The sequence below is a fragment of the Pinus tabuliformis genome, chromosome Q (assembly GCF_031772625.1).
Source record: "Pinus tabuliformis cultivar Carrire ecotype Pingquan chromosome Q, CPIR1, whole genome shotgun sequence".
Taxonomy (NCBI): Eukaryota; Viridiplantae; Streptophyta; class Pinopsida; order Pinales; family Pinaceae; genus Pinus; species Pinus tabuliformis.
Genome location: NC_142296.1, coordinates 438,682,800 through 438,702,625, shown reverse-complemented (window position 1 = coordinate 438,702,625; position 19,826 = coordinate 438,682,800). Strand labels below are relative to the sequence as shown.

Here is a 19,826-nt window from a genome sequence, read left to right as displayed (position 1 = left end):
GTTCTAATATAATATAATATAATTAACCTAAAGATAATATTACTATGAACATCAAAACACTGCCATTGTCTCTAATTACTATGGAAACTTAAATTCATATCTATCTTGATAACTATCTTACCTGTTAGACAACTTACCTGCTTAGACAACTTACCTGTTAGACAACTTACCTGGGGTCGGGCTGACGTTTCTTGATTTCACTGATCAGGGGAAGCCAACTTCCGCTAATCTCCAAACCGCCGTCTCTGTTCAAATTACAAGGATGCTTCAAGATTTCGAGGGCTTCTCTGATTTTCCGTTTCTGATGCTGCTCCTCTCTTGCGATGATTGAGGCGTTTTCTAAGCAGATGTGGTGTTTAGTTTTCAACGAGTGTTCTGCCAAGGCTGAGGTACGAGATCTTCCTTTCCTGATGTCAGCGCCATGTTCTTTCAGTCTTGTCTGGAGGGAGCGACCAGTTTCACCTATGTAGCTTTTCCCACACGAACAGTCTATTTTATAGACTCCTTTAAGCTGCAGTTTATCAATATCATCCTTAACAGATTTTAAATTTTGTCTGATGGTACCGGGAGCTGAGAATTGCGTTAGAATGTTTTTCTTTCTTAGGATCTTTGCCATTTTATCTGTGACCCCATGGATATAAGGTAGAAAAACCCTACCATCATGAGGTTGATCCTCCTCTTTAGGCTTGGGAGAGGACAACCTTTTTTCGGCTTTCTTTATGGCTTTTTTAATCTCATGATCCTTGTAGCCTATATTTCTGAAAGTTGAGATTAAATGCCTCTTCTCTTCATTTATATGTTCTGAGTCAGAAATTCGGAGGGCTCTAATGGCAAGAGTGTTCAGAACGCCAAGCTTTTGGGCTGGGTGATGGTGGGAATCCGCATGAAGGTAGCTTTCCGTGTGAGTTGATTTCCTGAAAACCTTATGGCCCAAAGAGCCATCCTCCTTTCTGATGATAAGAATGTCTAAGAAATAAAAGTAAAATTAAAATCAATAAATAAAAGTAAAATTAAAAATTAAAATTAAAATTAGGTTTCATTATTTTTCCAGCCGACCTGTGCTTTACCTCTATCATTCTGCCCTCATAAGTATATATTCCCTCCATCTGGCTCTTCTTTTTATCATCTTTCTCTTCATCTTTCTCTTTTCCCTGATGATGGATCCCATTTGGGATTCGAAACGTTGGTGTAAAAACTCCATTACTGTGGGTTCTCCGATCAGAAATTCAAATAACACAAACCACAGATCTCTGAAATCCAATTTATTTGTTGTTTTCTATGGCAAATACTAAATAAATCACACTGCAATCTACACAAATAAAATTGTGGAAGAATAAATTCTAGCACACACACATAAAAATAACACAATTATTTTTGGACAAAAGTCCCTGGAAAAACCCAACTTGGGAAAACTGGTGCAGCAACTAAGGGTTTCATTATTAAGCAGCGGTGAGAAAATCTGAGTACAACTGGATGTCAAAACCAGGCAATCCTACAGAGAAAAATAATGGAAAAAATCTTGTGAGGAATTTTCCTCACCTCATAAGCAAACTCCCAGCATGACTTGCCTTTAGAAATTCAACCCTTTGATCCTTTGCGTCAGCCTTTGCGCTGCTTTGTGCAACCTGCTGGATGTCTAGCCTTAGACTGGTCTCTGATGAAGTCGTTCTACTTTCTGTTGGATGGAAATATGCTTCTCTGACACTCTGTGATTCCTTCCTGACCTTTGGAACTGAACATGTCTTTCCCTCTCAGCAAATCAAACTTGCCTCTAAAAGTTGTTGCACTGCCCCTACGTCAACTTCTCCGTGGCTCTTCTACCTCTCTACAAATGCACTCACTGGATTTGGAATACTTCCTTTAGCCTCACTATCTCTACCCCTCTCACACTACTTCGATCTCTAGCTCTCTCTGACAACTGACTACTGCTACTCTAGAAATTGATCTGCTCAGAAATCGAACCTCTCAAGTGTATTCTCCATCACCACATCGACCTCCTCTTATAATTACTTGTTGGAGCACCAACGACCAAGATTAAAATATAATTGATGGCTAGGATCATCTCTGGATCGATTTGTGTGAGTTTCTAGATGACTCTCGCCTTGACTTAATTAATACTGATTAATTAACCATATTCCCTAAGTTTAGACTTATGAAATATTTAAAAAATGGTTAATGATCTAATTAAGTCATTTCTAAGCAGAATTTCCAGAAACGATTTTTGGTTTTTGGAGATCTCATGTATTCTAGCCTCTCCACAAAATGTTGTAGCTAGAGCACATCCGATGCTACAAAAACTAACAACTTTGACTTGCATTATATGGGCTTACAATGATGCTACCAAATGAAAATTTTCATATAGGTGCCCCATCCAAAATGAGGGGTAACATGTCCCAAAACAATTGTTTTTATTTTCATTATTTCCTTGGATCTCCATATCCCTTTCAGAAAGCGTCTCCAAGAGAATTCATGAATTTTTGTATTTTTTCCATCTTTTTTTCCATTTCATCCATCTTATTTTCTATGTGTTCCTTATTTTCATTCATTTTTTTCCATTTCCTTTTGTAGGACTTCCTGAGAGCGTGATAAATCCACTTGTTTCAACACACTATGACTCATTTTATGAACTTGGTTCTTTAATTGGGAGAATCTGTATTTTGAGTTTTACTTTCTTTGGATGTCATGTTTGAGTTCTTAAAGGTAGTATTCCTTGTAAAACCCTTTTTCCATATAAAAAAATAATAATAGTACACCTTTATATCACAATTTTTAGTTACCCAAAATTGGATCTTCCAATCATAAGTTATGTCAATCTTAAGTTATGTACCTTTAAAACCTTAATTTGCGGATTGTCTAGATGGTTGACCTTTGTCTTGATATATCTCTAAAATTTGAGCCTTTCTATGTCTAAAATTTTGGATTGTAGCACCCTAATATAATTTATTAAACTCTTGAAAATTTACATTATGAAACTTCATTAAGGAAATGTTATAGCAAAAGTTCTAGGATGACTGGTTTAAGACTAATTTTAGGATTATTCAAAAATCCTAACTTCTACAAGATATATATTTTAAAATATAATAATCCAAACTTTGAAAAAATTTCCACATGTAATTCATTGCCTCCTTAGTATTTTGTAAATTTTAAAGTATTTATAGTGAAAATTCCAATATGGCTCTTTTAAAATTGATTTCAAGATTAGTCACAAACCCTATCGCACATAGACTATATCTGTCAAATTACAATGAACCAAAATGTAAAATTTTGATCACTTGTACTATGCTATTTCTCCTCAGCCCACATAATTTCATTGTTAAAAACATTTCCATGAAGATCACAATAAAAAATAAAAGGATGACTCATTTGAGATAGATTTTAGGATTAGTCACAAACCTTAACTTCCATAGGCTATATCTACAAAAGTATAATGAATTGGAACTTGAAATTTGACCATGTGTACTTTGCTATTTATCCTTAGTCTCCTAAAAATTTCACTCTCAAGATTCCCAAAAAGAAAATTATTAAAAAATGTCTTTTTGTATCAATTGAAGGAGAAAAACCTTCAGATCAAAGGCTCTAAAAATGATACAAGGTCAATGAATACAATCCGCTTCAAGGGGGAACCTTCTTGTACAATTCTATTACAATAGACAAAATGAAATAATCTTAAGACTAAATCTCATTGGTATATATATAAGAGACAGAAGGCACAATTATAATTAAAAAGTACAATGAAAGATTTTGGCTGACCTAATAATATAACAATATAAATGTAATAATTGAATGTATAGGGCTTAATAAGGGGTTTTGTGCTTAATAGAGTGGGACACACAATCTCAGCAAATGTCACAATTTCTCCATGTTGATTTTCATCCAGCGTATGATAGAGTTGTTTGCCCATTTATTACAAAAACACTTTACTATCTTAGGATTTGGCTCTAAGTGTTTTTCTTCCGTAGACACACATTTTTCTGGCTGGATTCTAGTTTTTTCCTATTCTATTTGTCTAATTTGGAAGATATTTCAAACAAAATGAGCATTATACCTAGAAAATAGTCTTGTATTATATGCTAACTCTTTCTGTAACGGTTTTCTTTCTTGTCTTCTCTAGGGATAAAGGCCAGTCCTTTAATACACTATAGCTAAGCACTTGATACAAAAGCCAGTCCTTTAATACACTATAGCTAAGCACTTGATACAAAAGGAATTTTACAATTTAGAAGATTGAATGAAAAGTTTTGAATTTTCCAATAAAATTTATTAAATGGAATATATATATATATATATATATATATATATATATATATAGCAAAGTCTTCAGTTTTCTGGAAATTACTCATCTCCAAATCGAACATTTTGGAGATCTCGGAAAATTGAACAAGAAATCCAGTCATAAGAGTAAATTCATTTTGATGTCTTGTAATGTTTTGAAGAGAATTGGATTAAACTAACTTCTCTTTAGAGAATATACATGGCAATGTAATATTACATTTATATTCACTGGTGTAAAAATGAAGTTTAAACTTTATTGTACTGATTTTGTCTTAAGCAGCTAAAAATGTCAAATAATGTATACAGGTGGCAGCAAACCAATTCTAGGAGATGCTCTTGTTATTGTAGGAGCTATTTTTTCTTCAACAAGTAATGTTTTTGTGGTACGGCCACCTGCATTTTCCTTTCTCATTACTGCATTTATTCATCTATTCTCAGTGTTTTAAGAAAAAAATCTATTTGATCAAAGCAAAAGGTCATCTTAACAAATGAGGAAAGGTCATATGTTGGTTAAGCTATAAATCACTTTTGTAATCTTAAGAAATTTCGGAAAGGGAAAAAATTTAAAATATAAATAAATTAAGAAAAATTTTAATCATACAAGCAATAAATTTACTTGGATGAACATTTTTGGGGAAATTCTGTACAATGTTAAATGTGAAATGTGAATTCCATAGAATGTGGTTTAAAGCTGTTATGAAATCTATTTGCTAGATTTTATTTATTTGCATGGCCCAAGAAACTGCCTACATGTAGATTTAATTACTTGTACATGAGGGTAGTGGTCCGAAAGCAAGTATTGGCTTATATGCACATGCAAATAGTTGCAACTATGATTTGATTGTTACTTTCAAACAAATGTGATGAGGCAAAGGAGCCCTATTTTACGTGTAGTGAGGAAATTGAATCTTCAATTACACATAAATGTTTCTTGGATCATTGAGAGCTTAGATATGAAATAAAATTGAGGCTACATTGCAGAATTCTGTTGCTGAGGATGAACTGCAAAATTCTTCTGTGGAGGTTAAATTGCAAAATTTGTTTGCAGATGTTGAATTGCAGGATTAAGAGAGTGAATTGCTAAGTTTTCCTATGAATGTTAAATTGGAAAATATCTCCATGAAATTTGAATTGTGGAATTCTTTTGTGGAGGCTGAATTGTGAAATTTTTCTTTGGAAGCTAAAATCTTCAACAAAGTAGTGAACAAAAGACAATATCGTCGACATGATTTCTTCCTTATTACTTAGATTTTATACACCACACTTCAGCTTGTCTTAAACAATGAAATCTGAATATTCTTGCAAGTATACTACACCGTCCAACAAAATGACGATGCTCTTTGTTGATGAATTTCCAAAAGCATGCTTGACAAGCAATTTAAATTAGGAATTACTTTTTCTCATCATATAATCCAATGGGCTGTGTTCTAGTGGCAGGGATGGGGTATCACCATGCAAACAACTCAGGTTCACCCTGGTGGGTGTAGATCTCTTTGTGTGTGAGGGTGTCTGACCTCTCAGAGATTAAGATAGAATACTTTCGGAAAATCAAATCTCAATTTTTGCTGCCGACGCGTTTCAAACCACTAAGTGGGTTCATCATCAAGACTTGGAAGAAAGCACTGAACCAATCAACAATTATATATTGTAGAGATGCAAAATGGTTAGGAAAAATGAACGTTAAAATAATAATAAATCAATTAAAATGAACGTTAAATAGTTAATAAACTAATCAAAAAAGAATTTAGAAAACTAATATAAAAAGTAATTCTTACATTCCACCATCAAAGGGGATTAACACATATTCCACATGCTAAATTACTCTTAGTGGACATCAATAGATACTTTTATCTTTTTTTATTATATTGATTAACTAATATTGTGATTTAGTGTTGTAACATCATGTTATTATTTCATTCCAGGTTTTCCCTTTAGTTTAATTCGTGTTTTTCTTGAGTGTAATATCCCAAACTGAAAAATTCAGCAAATTCTTGGAATTTAACTTAAAAAATATGCTTCATATAAAAATTTCATTCATTTAACAGAACATTGCTATGTAAAATGTAACAAATAGAGTACGACAACAAAAATAATCTCATCTTTTATTATAATAGATAAACTGGGGTTTACATGCTGCCACAACTAATATAGCTGAGATGGAAAAGCTAGCCTCAAGAATCTGCTCCGATACTGCACTGGCCCTCCAAAATTGAACTTAATTGCAACTGATAAGCTCTCCTATGAATTCTTGATAGCCTAAAACATTTGAACTTGATGAATGACTCTGGTCCTTTCACTATTTTAATTAATAATACTTTGTCCTTCCATCAACAACAATATGAAGTACTAGCCGAAGAAAATGATAAAGAAAGCGATGAGATATTAATGTTGTTGAACCTAGGGATAGGTTCAAAGGGTTGCATTATACTACGAAGAATAATGAGCCAAGCCACCCTGAAGCAAGTAGTAGTGTTGCTCCCAAGAGAAATGTGATTTTATGCCACTTCTCTCTAGTAAGAAAATCCCTAAGATTTCTCCCTCTAATGCCAGCAATGGGGTATCATTAGATGTATATCTAGTAAGTCTTCTAACCAAGGTTAATGTGCCTATCCCAATCTTGGAGCATGTGAAGCTTGAACCTCAAAAATGTCAAGTTAGGAATATTTTCAACCTTGATAAGGAATCCAAGGACCCTCCTATGATATTACAAAACATGTATTATATCAAAAGAATGGAGGGCATGCACCTTTTTGTTGCCTCTAGTAATTAATGACCTATTATTGCAAAATTGTATGATTGACTTTGAAGATTTTGCTAACGTTATGGCTTTAAGAGTCAAGAATCAATTAAACCTAAAAATTACTCGGACTTATAGAAATTTGTGTGGTTTTTATTCCAAGTCCATTCCTGTGCATGGTTTGATCAAAGATGTAAAGGTTGTCTTGGCTGCTAATAAATATATAGTTGTGTTGATTTCTATAGTGGTCATTTGTTAGTCTATAGTAGCAGCAGATAGGTGTTCTAGTCTCGGATTGTGTCTAAGAGGCTAAGGAACACAGGATCTCCAAAACCCAGAAAATGTTTCGCGAGATAAGACTCAAAAACACCTTAATTAAATTAATCTGCCATAATTAAAATATTTCCTAAGTCTAACTTAGGAAAAGCGGTAAATTAAAGTGAATTAATTAAGGTAGATAGATTTTTCTCTAGAGGCTTCTATTCATGAAGTTAGATTGATGTTAGCCATCAGTTGAGAGCTTATCATGGTTGTTGAGACTCCTACGAAAGATTATAATAGTAGGTTGAAGGGGTTGGAGAAGACACAATTATAGAGTTGAGCAGTTCGAATACTTAGTTGTAGGTATTCAACAAGGGCGCAGTTGAAGCTAGGGAAAGAAATGGAGAGAGGGAGAAGCAAAACTTACAAAGGAAGTTTTCCTTAGTATTTCCAGTGTCCAGGAGACAAGAAAGAGGGAGGCCGAATACAACAGTGCGAATTAGCCAGTTCACTGAGTGCGAGTTGCTGGAAGAGCTCGTTTTAGTTGCCAGTTGCTGGATCAGTGTCCCAGAGGTAGAGTGAGTGGATTTCAGAGGTAGAGGGAGGCTAGACAACTCACCTAGAGGCATTTCCAGGGCTGTAAAAATTTATCTTGAGCAACAATGCGCATTTCCCAAAGGCAGTGCAAATAGCCTGGGAGAGTGCGAGTTGCCGGGAGTGGGGCCAGATCAGTTGTAGAGGGAGACAAGGGTGTCTTCGAAATATTTTGCCAGTAGATTTCCAGAGGTTTGCAAGTTAGGCAACTAGGTGTATTATTTCTCTCAAATTGCTACATAATAATAAAACCATCATTTGTTGCACTAGGTTTCTTTCGAGGCTTTTCCAGGGACAATTGTCCAAAAACAATGATGTCAATTTTTGTGTGTGTGCATCTATTTCTCAATTCCATATTTTATACTCCTGCAACATTTTTATCGTGAAGAATGCATCAATGAATTTATCGTTATTTTTCGAATAATTAATTTAGAAGACAAATAAATTACTAGCAGTTAAAAGATAAATATCCAATTATTGCATTCAAGGAATTTTCACAAGGTATGTAATATCCCCTATCAAGGGTATCCCTCAAACACAAGCAATATAGTAGCCAGGGTGCTCAAAGAGATAAAACAAAAATAACAGTAGTGCAACATACAATAATGTATACATGGAATATAAACAGATACTCGAGAAATGCTAAGCCATTTTATTATACTGAGTAATAGAAAGAGTACAAGAGGTGATCAGACAGGTAGCACCTTGACTTGCACAAGGCAAGTGAAGAAATACACTCAGAATGGTAAGGAAATGGCCTCTCTTTGAACTGCGTCCAAACTGCCGGAGAACTGCTGTGCTGCTGCTACTGTTGGAATCAAATGAGGATTTGGGGTTGTTCCCCTCCTCAGAAAATGTTGAAACTCTGGAATCTGGAATCAGCCTCTGCTCAATAAACCCAGAAAAACCCAGAAAACTTTTCTAAAATAGCTGACCCTCGAAAATCACCCCCTTGGGGATCTACACAATCCCTCAAGGCTCTGCGCTGCTCCTGAAGAGAATCCTCCAAAACTCTACCCAAAACTCTGCCAAAATCCTCCAATATGCAAGGGCTGATCCCTTGCTCAATCTCCAAGCTCAAATCCTCCACAAACCCCCAATCCGAAGCTCCTACCCAAAGAGACTGCATCCTCCCTTCTCAAGACTGCGCAGTCATCAAAATGCTCAACTCCCCCTCAACTCCAGAAATCGCTCATCCTACAAAACACTGCTAAAACTACCTTTCCCGAGTAGGCACTCGAAGTCCCCCGGGGCTAAGGGTGAGATCTCCGAACAGAGACACGATGCACTAAATAGTGCTGCAAACAGGCTAAACAGCCAGCGTGCTCTAAGTTGAAGTGACTAGCTCAAATGCAACATAATCGAATGATCCAAAATGAGGAGGCTCCTCTCTCCTTTATAGCGTTGGCCTCTCTCAAAACCCTAAGGCCCACCTCCTCCAACATAGCCTCTCTCTTGCCACGTGTTCCTTCTCCATCTGTGCAGTCCCTCCAAGTGTCTACGTGGGCCCCTTCTCTACGTGGTCCTTGGGCCCCCTTGGATCCCCTTTTAAGTTACAACGTTGTGCTACTAGGGAGTGACTTTATGCATAAAGTGAGTTATGTCCCCCTTTCCTCACCTTTTTATTTATAAATAACTATAGAAGACAAAATTGAGCAAAATCGAATATTCCAATTAGCCATGGCTAATTAGGAATATTACAGTCTCCCTTGGAAAAATGTTGCTTATCCTCAAGCAACTGAAGTGAAGGATGCTGCAAAATTTTCTCACTCTCCCAAGTGGCATCCTCATCCGGTAAATTCTTCCACCTCACCAAGAATTCCCGGACCGTCCTACTCTGTAGCTGCCTCTCCCTGGTATCAATAATAGCCTCTAGCTGCAACACCAAATGCCCCTCATCATCCGTGGGTGGTAGCTCATCTGTCACTGTCACCTGCTGCCCCAGTGCCTTCTTCAGGCATGATACATGAAAAACGTTATGAATCTTGCTGCCTTGGGGCAGCTCCAATTCATACGCAACCTGTCCAATCTTGCATATCACCCTGTATGGCCCATAAAAGCGGGGCTTGAGCTTATCAACTCCCTTCTGCTTTGGTGACGACTGTTGGTATGGCTGTAATCGTAGGTAGACCAAGTCCCCTACCTCAAACTGTCTCTCCACCTGACCCCTATCAGCATACAGCTTCTGCTGGTTCTGTGCTGTAGCCATATTATCCTTGAGAGCTCAGAGGATATCCTGACTCTCTTGGATCCAAATCTTGGCTCTCGGAGCCTTGCTAGCACCAAACATCACGTCAACAAAAGATAAAGGATGATATCCATACAAAGCATAGAATGGTGACATACCAATGGACATGTGATGTGTAGTGTTGTAGCAGTACTCCCCCAGATGCAGCCACTTCAGCCATGCTCGCTGCTGCCCACTGACATAGTTATGCAAGTAGCCCTCCAGCCACTTGTTAACTATCTCTGTCTGCCCGTCCGTCTGTGGGTGATAACTGGTACTCGGTGTCAACTCTGTCCCCACCAACCGGAAAAGCTCCTGCCAAAACTCGCCCATGAAACGACTGTCCCTGTCACTGATGATGGTCTTAGGAAGACCATGTAGCCTGAAGACCTCTCTGAAGAACAACTCAGCCACCTGCGCTGCTGTGTAGTGTGCGGATATGGCGAAAAAGTGTGCGTACTTTGTCAGTCGATCAATGACGACAAAGATACAATCCTTGCCCTGCACCATGGGCAACCCTGTGATGAAGTCCATCGAAATACTCTCCCATTTCCCCTCCGGAATGGGAAGAGGTTGCAATAATCCTACGGGATGGCTCATCTCTCCCTTGTTCCTTTGGCAAATATTGCACTCCCAGATATGCTGGAGAAAATCCTCCTTGAGGCCCTTCCATGAGAACCTCTCTCTAATGGCCCTATAGGTTTTGGTAAACCCCTGATGGCCGACCAATGGTGAATCATGTGATGCCTGAAGTATCTTCTTCTTGAGCTGAGATCCCTCAGTCAAGAAGATCCGGCCCCTATAGTAGATGATCTCATCGATTACCCTGTACTTGTCATCTGCCACCTGCCCATCCAAAACCTCACATGCAAATCTGTCCTTGGAGTACTCTACTAAGAGTCGAGCCCTCCAGTCTGTGTCCAAGCTCATAAGAGACAACGCGGCTGGTCTATGTGAAAGGGCATCTGCTACCACGTTGTTCTTACCCTTGACATACTCAATGTCAAAGTCATATGCTTGGATCTTACTGATCCACTTCTGCTGCCTCTCCTGTAGCTATTTCTGCTCCAAAAAGAACTTGAGGCTGTTGTGATCAGTCCTCACCCTGAACCTGTTACCCATTAAATACTGCCGGAATTTGGCCAATGCATGCATAATGGCCAGCATCTCCTTGTCGTATATAGAATACAACCTCTCATGCGGAAGGAGCTTCCAGCTCTCAAAGGCTATAGGGTGACCTCCCTGCATCAACACTGCGCCGATCCCCTCTCCTGACGCATCACACTCCAAAACAAATGGCTGCGAAAAATCCGGCAATACAAGCACTGGGCAGCTGCTCATAACCTCCTTGAGCTTGTCAAAGGCTCGCTGCGTTGTATCTAACCAACTGAATGCCCCCTTCCTCGTCAAATCTGTCAGGGGTGCAGCAAGCTGTGAGAAACTCTTGACGAACTTCCGGTAGTAAGTACAAATGCCAATGAACCCCCGAAGTTCTGTCACGTTCCTCGGCTCCGGCCAATCTATGATGGCCCTGATCTTCTCCTCGTGGACTCTCACTCTGTCCACCCCTATGATGTGTCCCATGTACAACATCTCCGTCAACCCAAACTCACACTTGGAGAGCTTGGCATAGAACTGTTGCTCCTCCAGAATGCGCAACACTATCTCAATGTGCTGGAGATGCTCCTCCCAAGTCCTGCTGTAAATGAGAATATCATCAAAGAACACCAACACAAACTTCCTTAAGTGACTGCGGAAGATGTGATTCATGCAAGACTAGAATGTAGCTGGGGCGTTGGTTAGCCCGAAGGGCATCACCAAAAACTCAAAGTGCCCATAGTGACACCTGAAGGCAGTCTTGGGAATGTCCTGCTCCCTCACGCGAATCTAATGGTACCCAGATCTCAAATCAATTTTTGAGAAGAATCGTGCTCCTCTCAACTCATCCATCAACTCATTGATCCTGGGTATGGGGTACCTGTTCTTCAGGGTCTTCTTGTTTAGGGCCCTGTAATCAATACACGTCCTCAATGTGCCGTCCTTCTTCTTCACCAACACCATGAAAGAAGCAAAAGGACTCGTGCTCGGCCAAATGTGCCCAAGAGCCAGCAACTCCTGAATGGCCTGCTCAATCTCATCCCAATAGGCCTTGGGATGCGTATAGGGGGTAGTAATCACTGCCTGTATGCCCTGCTCAAGCTCAATGGTGTGCTCAAACCCCCGGTCCGGTGGCTGTCCCAGCGGGATCTCCCCAAACACTGTGGCATACTGGTCAAGGATGGTATGTATCTCTGGGTGCACCGTCTGCCTTGTCGTCCCTGCCTTCGATGCACGCAGCTCCACTGCCTACTCTACGTCTCCCTTCCAGAAGACTGCCTCCATCCGATGAGCCGAAACAGTCTGAGGCGGATATGTGTGCTGTCCCCATATCTTTTCATGCCTCCCTGTCTTCTCATCATCCCACTCCATCTCTAGGGCCTTCCAATCTATTGTGACCTTCCCTAGAGTGATAAGCCACTGAACACCCAGTATCATGTTGGTGTCCGGAATATCGACCACGAAAAAGTGGTCAGTCAGTGTGTAGGTGCCCATCGTCCATGATAACTCTGGAACATAACGAGCACACACCATGGTCTGATCTCCTGGGACCAAAACTGAAAAGCCATCGAAGATCTCAGTCTGTATACCTCTTCGCTCAACCATCTGTGCATCAATGAAGTTGTGGGTTGCCCCTTTGTCAACCAAAATTGATACTCGCTGGCCACGTACTGTCCCCCGTACGCGCAATGTCAAATACTTGGGAACTCCTCACAATGCTGCAAGGGCCCCTCTGGTAGGTGCAAAAGCTGCACCACCTGCTGCTAGTGGTGGAGGTGGCAAAGGATCCTGCGCGGCATGACTATCTCCTACCTCCACATCATCCTCCTCATCCTCTTCCCTGTTGCTCTCGGAGAAGACCTCGATAAAATGTGCTTTGCCAGCAGCACATCTATGTCCTGGTGCCCACAGCTCTTGACAGGTAAAGCACAACTGCTTCTTCTTCAGCTTCCTCCTGGCATCATCATCGATCTGTGCTCGTCCTGGATTCCCCTTTGGAGGTGGAATCCTCACATCCTTCCCCTTAGGCTGGAAAGCCTGTCTCTGGGGGTAAGGTGTTCGGGTCCTGGGTAAGGCATCCTATAAGTCCCGGGTCCTGCTAATAGCATCCTGAAGTGTGGCTGGTCTAGTGGATCTGACTAGACCCCGAAGTGGCTCTGCTAACCCCTTAACAAACATGTAGATCCTCCATGCCGCCGATAGATCTAGCACCATCACTGAAACCCTCAAGAAGTCTACAATGTAGGTCTCTGGGTTCCCGCTCTGTTTGAGCCTCGTTAGCTCAACAAATTGTTGTTCCGGATCCCTCCGGTCAAACCTCTCCATCAGTCTCCTGGTGAACTCGGCGTATGTCGTCACTGTGGAGTGTCCGAGTTTAACCAATCCATGGAACCACCAGTCCTGGGCCTCACCATCCAAATGTAATGTCGCCACCTTGATGGCCTCTGTCTCCGACATCTGGTTAAGCTGGAAATAGATGTCCAGCTTCTCCACCCAAGACTTTGCCGAACTGTTTGATGAGCCATCAAACGTAGGCAAGTGAAATCTACTAGCTGTGCGGTGGGTGTCTCCATCATGATAATGCCGGTATCCTCTGTGATGGTCGCGGGGTCTACTATCCCGCTGGAGCTGAACAAAGTCTCTGAATGAGAGAGCATCCTTGAACTCCTGCCCATAGGCCTGGTACTCTGCAAAATAATCGCCCATATGACCGGGCTCTGCCTCCTGCTGGACTCTGGCCCCCGTGTCTACTCCTTAGGAAAGTGGTCATGGTAGAGCGTGTAGGGACATGTGAGGCCACCTGCTGAGTAGTATCATGCTGAGTGGCACCCTGCTCTGGGAAATGGTGAGATGCAGCCGATCCCTTACCAACCTGGAAAACCCGTGGGCTCTCACGTTGTCTAGCCTCCACCGCCGTGAATCTCTGCCCCATCACCTCGATCTGCCTTGATAGATCCTGCACTGATTTGAGGAGCATGTCCTCCTGTCATCATCTGCCATCGGATCCTCCTACTCTGTGTCCACCACAGGCTCCTCCTGTTCTGTGTTCACCACAAGCTCCTCCTGTTCTGTGTCCACCACCCGAACACAGTCTCCCTCTCCGTAGGTGTTCTCCAACCTACACTCAGTATCTCTGTATTTCCTACCTCTGTAACAGATGTAGGGCTTCTCCCTCGGTGTCATAGACTGCTAGCTCCACAAGCTGAGCCAGATCTATGCTCTGATACCACTGTAATATCCCCTATCAGGGGTATCCCTCAAACACAAGCAATATAGTAGCCGGGGTGCTCAAAGAGATAAAACAAAAATAACAGTAGTGCAACATACAATAATGTATACATGGAATATAAGCAGATACTCGAGAAATGCAAAGAGAAATGCTAAGCCATTTTATTATACTGAGTAATAGAAAGAGCACAAGAGGTGATCAGACAGGTAGCACCTCGACTTGCACAAGGCAAGTGAAGAAATACACTCAGAATGGTAAGGAAATGGCCTCTCTCTGAACTGCGTCCAAACTATCGGAGAACTGCTGTGCTGCTGGAATCAAATGAGGATTTGGGGTTGTTTCCCTCAGAAAATGTTGAAACTCTAGAATCTGGAATCAGCCTCTGCTCAATAAACCCAGAAAAACCCAGAAAACTTTTCTAAAATAGCTGACCCTCGAAAATCACCCCCTTGGGGATCTACGCAATCCCTCAAGGCTCTGCGCTGCTCCTGAAGAGAATCCTCCAAAACTCTACCCGAAACTCTCCCAAAATCCTCCAATATGCAAGGGCTGATCCCTTGCTCAATCTCCAAGCCCAAATCCTCCACAAACCCCCAATCCGGAGCTCCTACCCAAAGAGACTACGTCCTCCCCTCTCAAGACTGCGTAGTCATCAAAATGCTCAGCTCCCCCTCAACTCCAGAAATCGCTCATCCTACAAAATACTGTTGAAACTACCTTGCCTGAGCAGGCACTCGAAGTCCCCCGGGGCTAAGGGTGAGATCTCCGAACGGAGACACTCGATGCACTAAACAGTGCTGCAGACAGGCTAAACAGCTAGCGTGCTCTAAGTCGAAGTGACTAGCTCAAATGCAGCATAATCGAATGATCCAAAATGAGGAGGCTCCTCTCTCCTTTATAGCGTTGGCCTTTCTCAAAACCCTAAGGCCCACCTCCTCCAACATAGCCTCTCTCTTGCCACGTGTTCCTTCTCCATCTGCGCAGTCCCTCCAAGTGTCTACGTGGGCCCCTTCTCTACGTGGTCCTTGGGCCCCCTTGGCTCCCCTTTTAAGTTACAACGTTTTGCTACTAGTTAATGACTTTATTCATAAAGTGAGTTATGTCCCCCTTTCCTCACCTTTTTATTTATAAATAACTATAGAAGGCAAATTGAGCAAAATCGAATATTCCAATTAGCCATGGCTAATTAGGAATATTACAAGGTATCAGAGCAAAAAAGATTGGATAAGAGGCTCTAGAAGCAAAGGAAGCGAGATTTGTGCAAATTCAGAGGGAGATCTAAAGCACAAGTTCCAGATCTGCGTAGGCCATCCAGACAGTGTGAATTGCTGGAGGAAAAAATTCAATTTCCAGTCCAGGGTATTGGAAAAGTTTGATTTGCCTCAAGAGCAGAAGAAACAGGCAGTAGGATTATTGTAAAGGGGTTTCAGTGAGTAGAGCAGTGAATTCATAGAGCAGATCTAGCATAGTGATTTTGTAGCAAGAGTTTTTACAGTTGCAGATCAGCATAGGGAAAGGAAGAGAAAAGCATACTGAGAGAGAATTTCCAAAAAAGTTCTCAGAGGGTTTCTAGTTTTTCTAGCAGTAGGAAAGGAGGTCATGATTTCCTGTAGAAGAGACCATTTGTAGGTAGTTCGATTTCCAGTTCGAGTTACACAGTAAGCTAGTGTGTGTTATAGAGGTTGCAGGTCGCGTGCCAGTACCAGAGCAGAGGTAGAGTGAGAAACTTCAGTGTTCAGTAGTAGGAAGTGACAATGCCAGAAAGGGTATCTGGAGGCAAGATTGAAGTCCTAGGGAAACACTGCACAGTCTAGTGTGGGTTGCAGGATCTAGTTGCAAACAAGAGTGCGAGTAGTAGGGAGTAGACAGAATTAATTTGCTAAAAGGAGAAGGATATTTCCTAGCATATAGTTCTCCAGTATATTTGACTTTCACGGAGATGGCCACAACAAGACTTAGAGATTAGGACAAGTTGGACGGAGCCTCCAACTTTGGCATCTGGGAGGCTAGGATGCAATTCCTTTACAACAGTTATAGCTATACCGAAAAATCCCATCCAGTTACATGATTACAGGAGGGACATGGCCAAGGCGAAGAGGATGGTCCTAGAAAAATTTCAGGATCACATCGTCCCGCATATTACAAATAATAAAACAACAAAGGAAATGTGGGATGCCATCACCAAACTGTACCAGGATCCATTTGAGAATCGGAAAATGATTGTCGAGGAGAAGCTAAGGATGGTCAAAATGCAGAAGGGTGAGAACATTAAATCCTATCTCACCAGAATTTAGGGTGTCAGAGATGAACTTGCAACAGTTGGGGAGAAACCATCTGATAGTGAGTTGGTGTGCAGAGCACTCAACATGTTTTCTAAGGAGTGGCGTACATTCGTCCAAGTAATTTCTGGGAAAGACACACTTCCTAGTTGGGAGCACTTATGGAGTGACTTCTCTTAGGAGGAGCTGAGGCTCAGTCTCGTAGAAGGTACTACCAGTAGTAGTGGCAAGGGATTGAAGGTGGAGAAGGAGGAAGAGAACATAGCCTTTTTAGGGAAAGGAAAAGCAAAGAAAATTCCTAGTCAGGGACAAGGATCGAAAGGAGAGAAGAAGAAGGACCTGTCGAAGGTCAAGTGCTTTGGATGTGGTGAGTTTGGTCAGTACATCAGCCAGTGTCCGAATTGGAAAAAGGACAAGCAGGGGAAGTAGACAACAAATTCGACAAAGATTGATGACTTGTCTGCCAGGTTGGAGGATGAGTTCGCTATGTTTGCAGAGTTATCCTTAGATGGAGGAGGAGTATGATATTTTAGTATGCCAAGATTGGGCAGGATCCGAGGGAGGAACAACAAGGAGATATAGATCGTAGTCAGAAGGACTTGATTAGTAGATAAAACCTAGTTGCTTATCATTCTTCTCATGGATCAATACCTTTTCTACTGGAGCCCAAAGAGAAGAAGTAGCAAGAGGATCAAAGTTTCAGCAAGGCACAGTCAAATACTTGAGAGACAATGCAGATCCACGGTGGCACAATCAGAGACTCAAGGGACAGTTGCAAAGCCAATTGCAGTGATTCAATGGATCTATATGAGTTAGAGACTCAGAGGGAGTCTAGCTTCAGAGGAATCAGCCCTATGGAAGCTTGATCTTTAGGTTATGATTAGATCAGTACATGCAGGTGTAGTGATAGCAATAGTGCAGAGTAGGAGAGAAACAGTGCGAATTGTCCAGTTGCAGTAGGAAAGGCGCAGTTCCAACCAGAGACACTCTAGTGCAGAAGCATCAGCGATGTGAGATCAGAGTATGCGTAGTAGCATGGTGGATAATGACTATTTTCTTCACAGTGATTTCTTGTGATAGGGAGCCAGATCAGTTTGAAGATGTGAAGGAAGGAGGTATCACAGATGTCAGACATCAACAATGTGGATCAGTTCGGCTATAACATGTTCCCACAGACCAGCAGGTGGCTGCTATACTCATGAAGGCTCAAGGGAGAACTAAGTTCGTCTACTTCAGAGAACAAATGGGTATAGTGGAAAACACCTCCTCGCTAAGAGGGAGTGTTACTTTATGATAACAACAGACAGGTGTTATAGTCTCAGATTGTGTCTAAGAGTCTAAGGAACATGAAATCGCTAAAACCCAGAAAAGGTTTCGCGAGATAAGACTCATAAACACCTTAATTAAATTAATTTTCCATAATTAAAATATTTCCTAAGTCTAACTTAGGAAAAGTGGTAAATTTAAGTGAATTAATTAAGGTAGATCGATTTTTCTCTAGTGGTTTCTATTGATGAAGTCAAATTGATCTTAGCCATTGGTTGAGAGCTAATCATGGCCATTGAGACTCCAACGAGAGATTATAAGAGCAGGTTGAAGGGGTTGTAGAAGACACAGTTACAAAGTTCAACTACCCAGTTGCAGGTATTCAGCAAAGGCGCAGTTGAAGCTAGGGAAAGCATCGGAGAGAGGGAGCAACAGAGATTTGGGAGCAGAGATTTTGAAATAATTTTTCCTTAGTATTTCCAGTTTCCAGGAGACAGGAAAGAGTGAGGCTGAGTTATCTTCAAAGGAGGTCAAATAAATCAGTGCGAATTAGCCAGTTCACCCAGTGCAAGTTGTCGGAAGAGCTTGTTTCAGTTTCCAATTGCTGGATCAGTGTCCCGGAGGCAATGCAAGTGGATTTAAATGTCAGATGGAGACTAGATGTCTCACCTAGAGGCATTTTTGAGGTTGTAAAAATTTATCTTGAGAAACAATGCACATTTACCATAGGCAGTGCGAATAGCTTGGGAGAGTGCAAGTTGCTGGGAGAGGGGTCAAATCAGTTTCAGAGAGAGACAAGGGTGTCTTCCAAATATTTTTCCAGTATATAGCTAGAGGATTGCTAGTTAGGAAACCAGTTGTAATATATATCTCAAATTGTTGCATAATAATAAAACCCTCATCCGTTGTACTGGTTTTCCCTTAAGGGTTTTTCCAAGGAAAATTGTCTGAAAAACAACGGTGTCAATTTTTGTGTGTGTGCATCTATTTCTCAATTCCATATTTTATATTTCCACAACGTTTTTATTGTGAATAATGCATCAGGGAATTTATCATTACTTGCCAAATAATTTATTTAGAAGACAAATAAACTGCTAACAGTTAGAAGATAAATATCTAGTTGTTGCATTCAAGGACTTTTCACATCATTGATGTCCCCGATGCATAATGCATGATTTTATCAAGGAATTGGTCAGCCTTTGTTGGTGGGCATTTGCAAATGGATATATCCTATGCTACCATAGCCATAATAGATGGAAAACCATGATTTCTCCCTCTTGTCATAATTATACTCAATATGTTGGACCTCCTTTAGCTGATACCATTGTTATGGCCATTGGCCTTGAAGTCTTGAGTATTGCATGGCCACATTTGTCACATGCATCTATGGATTGCTGGGTTTACCTATGCAATGTCCTTCCCCTTAGGGAATGGAAGCTCCTAATATGGGTAATTACATAACCATCCTTAACATAAGAATGGTAACTTGCCTGCAAATCATGAGCTAAAAAGATTTTTGAAGGAAAGGTTTATGTGAAGTATTTTTGTGCCCCTAACATTGAACATGGTCCACTGTGATACTTAAATGCTTTTTGTCCCTAATGATGTTGATGTCACTTGATCTTGAGATTGTGTTTCAGGTGGTTCACCATTCATGCAACAAAGATCCCTTAAGGGATGGCTTGGCACCTTTCTAGCCTAATGAAAAGGATGTCTATTCCAGTTTTGAGAGCACATATGACACTGTAGCATCAACATTGCCATTCATGAGATGAACATTGGGCTTTGAGGATCCCGCACATGGTTGTATTCCCCTTGGTACACCTCTAGATGTTGAAACGCTGAGCCAAGAAGCCAAGGCGT

General features: G+C 41.0%; 1 protein-coding gene across 4 annotated transcripts in view; it reads left to right on the top strand.

Annotated features, from left to right (window-relative positions):
• Positions 1-19,826, top strand: part of LOC149220101 (uncharacterized) — a 492,965-nt gene that overhangs the window by 290,833 nt on the left and 182,306 nt on the right. For all 4 annotated transcript variants that reach the window (XM_089382722.1, XM_089382723.1, XM_089382721.1 and 1 more), the window contains one exon: positions 4,579-4,655. In XM_089382722.1, coding sequence (XP_089238848.1) covers positions 4,579-4,655 — 77 coding nt within the window. The remainder of the gene's footprint in view (positions 1-4,578; positions 4,656-19,826) is intronic.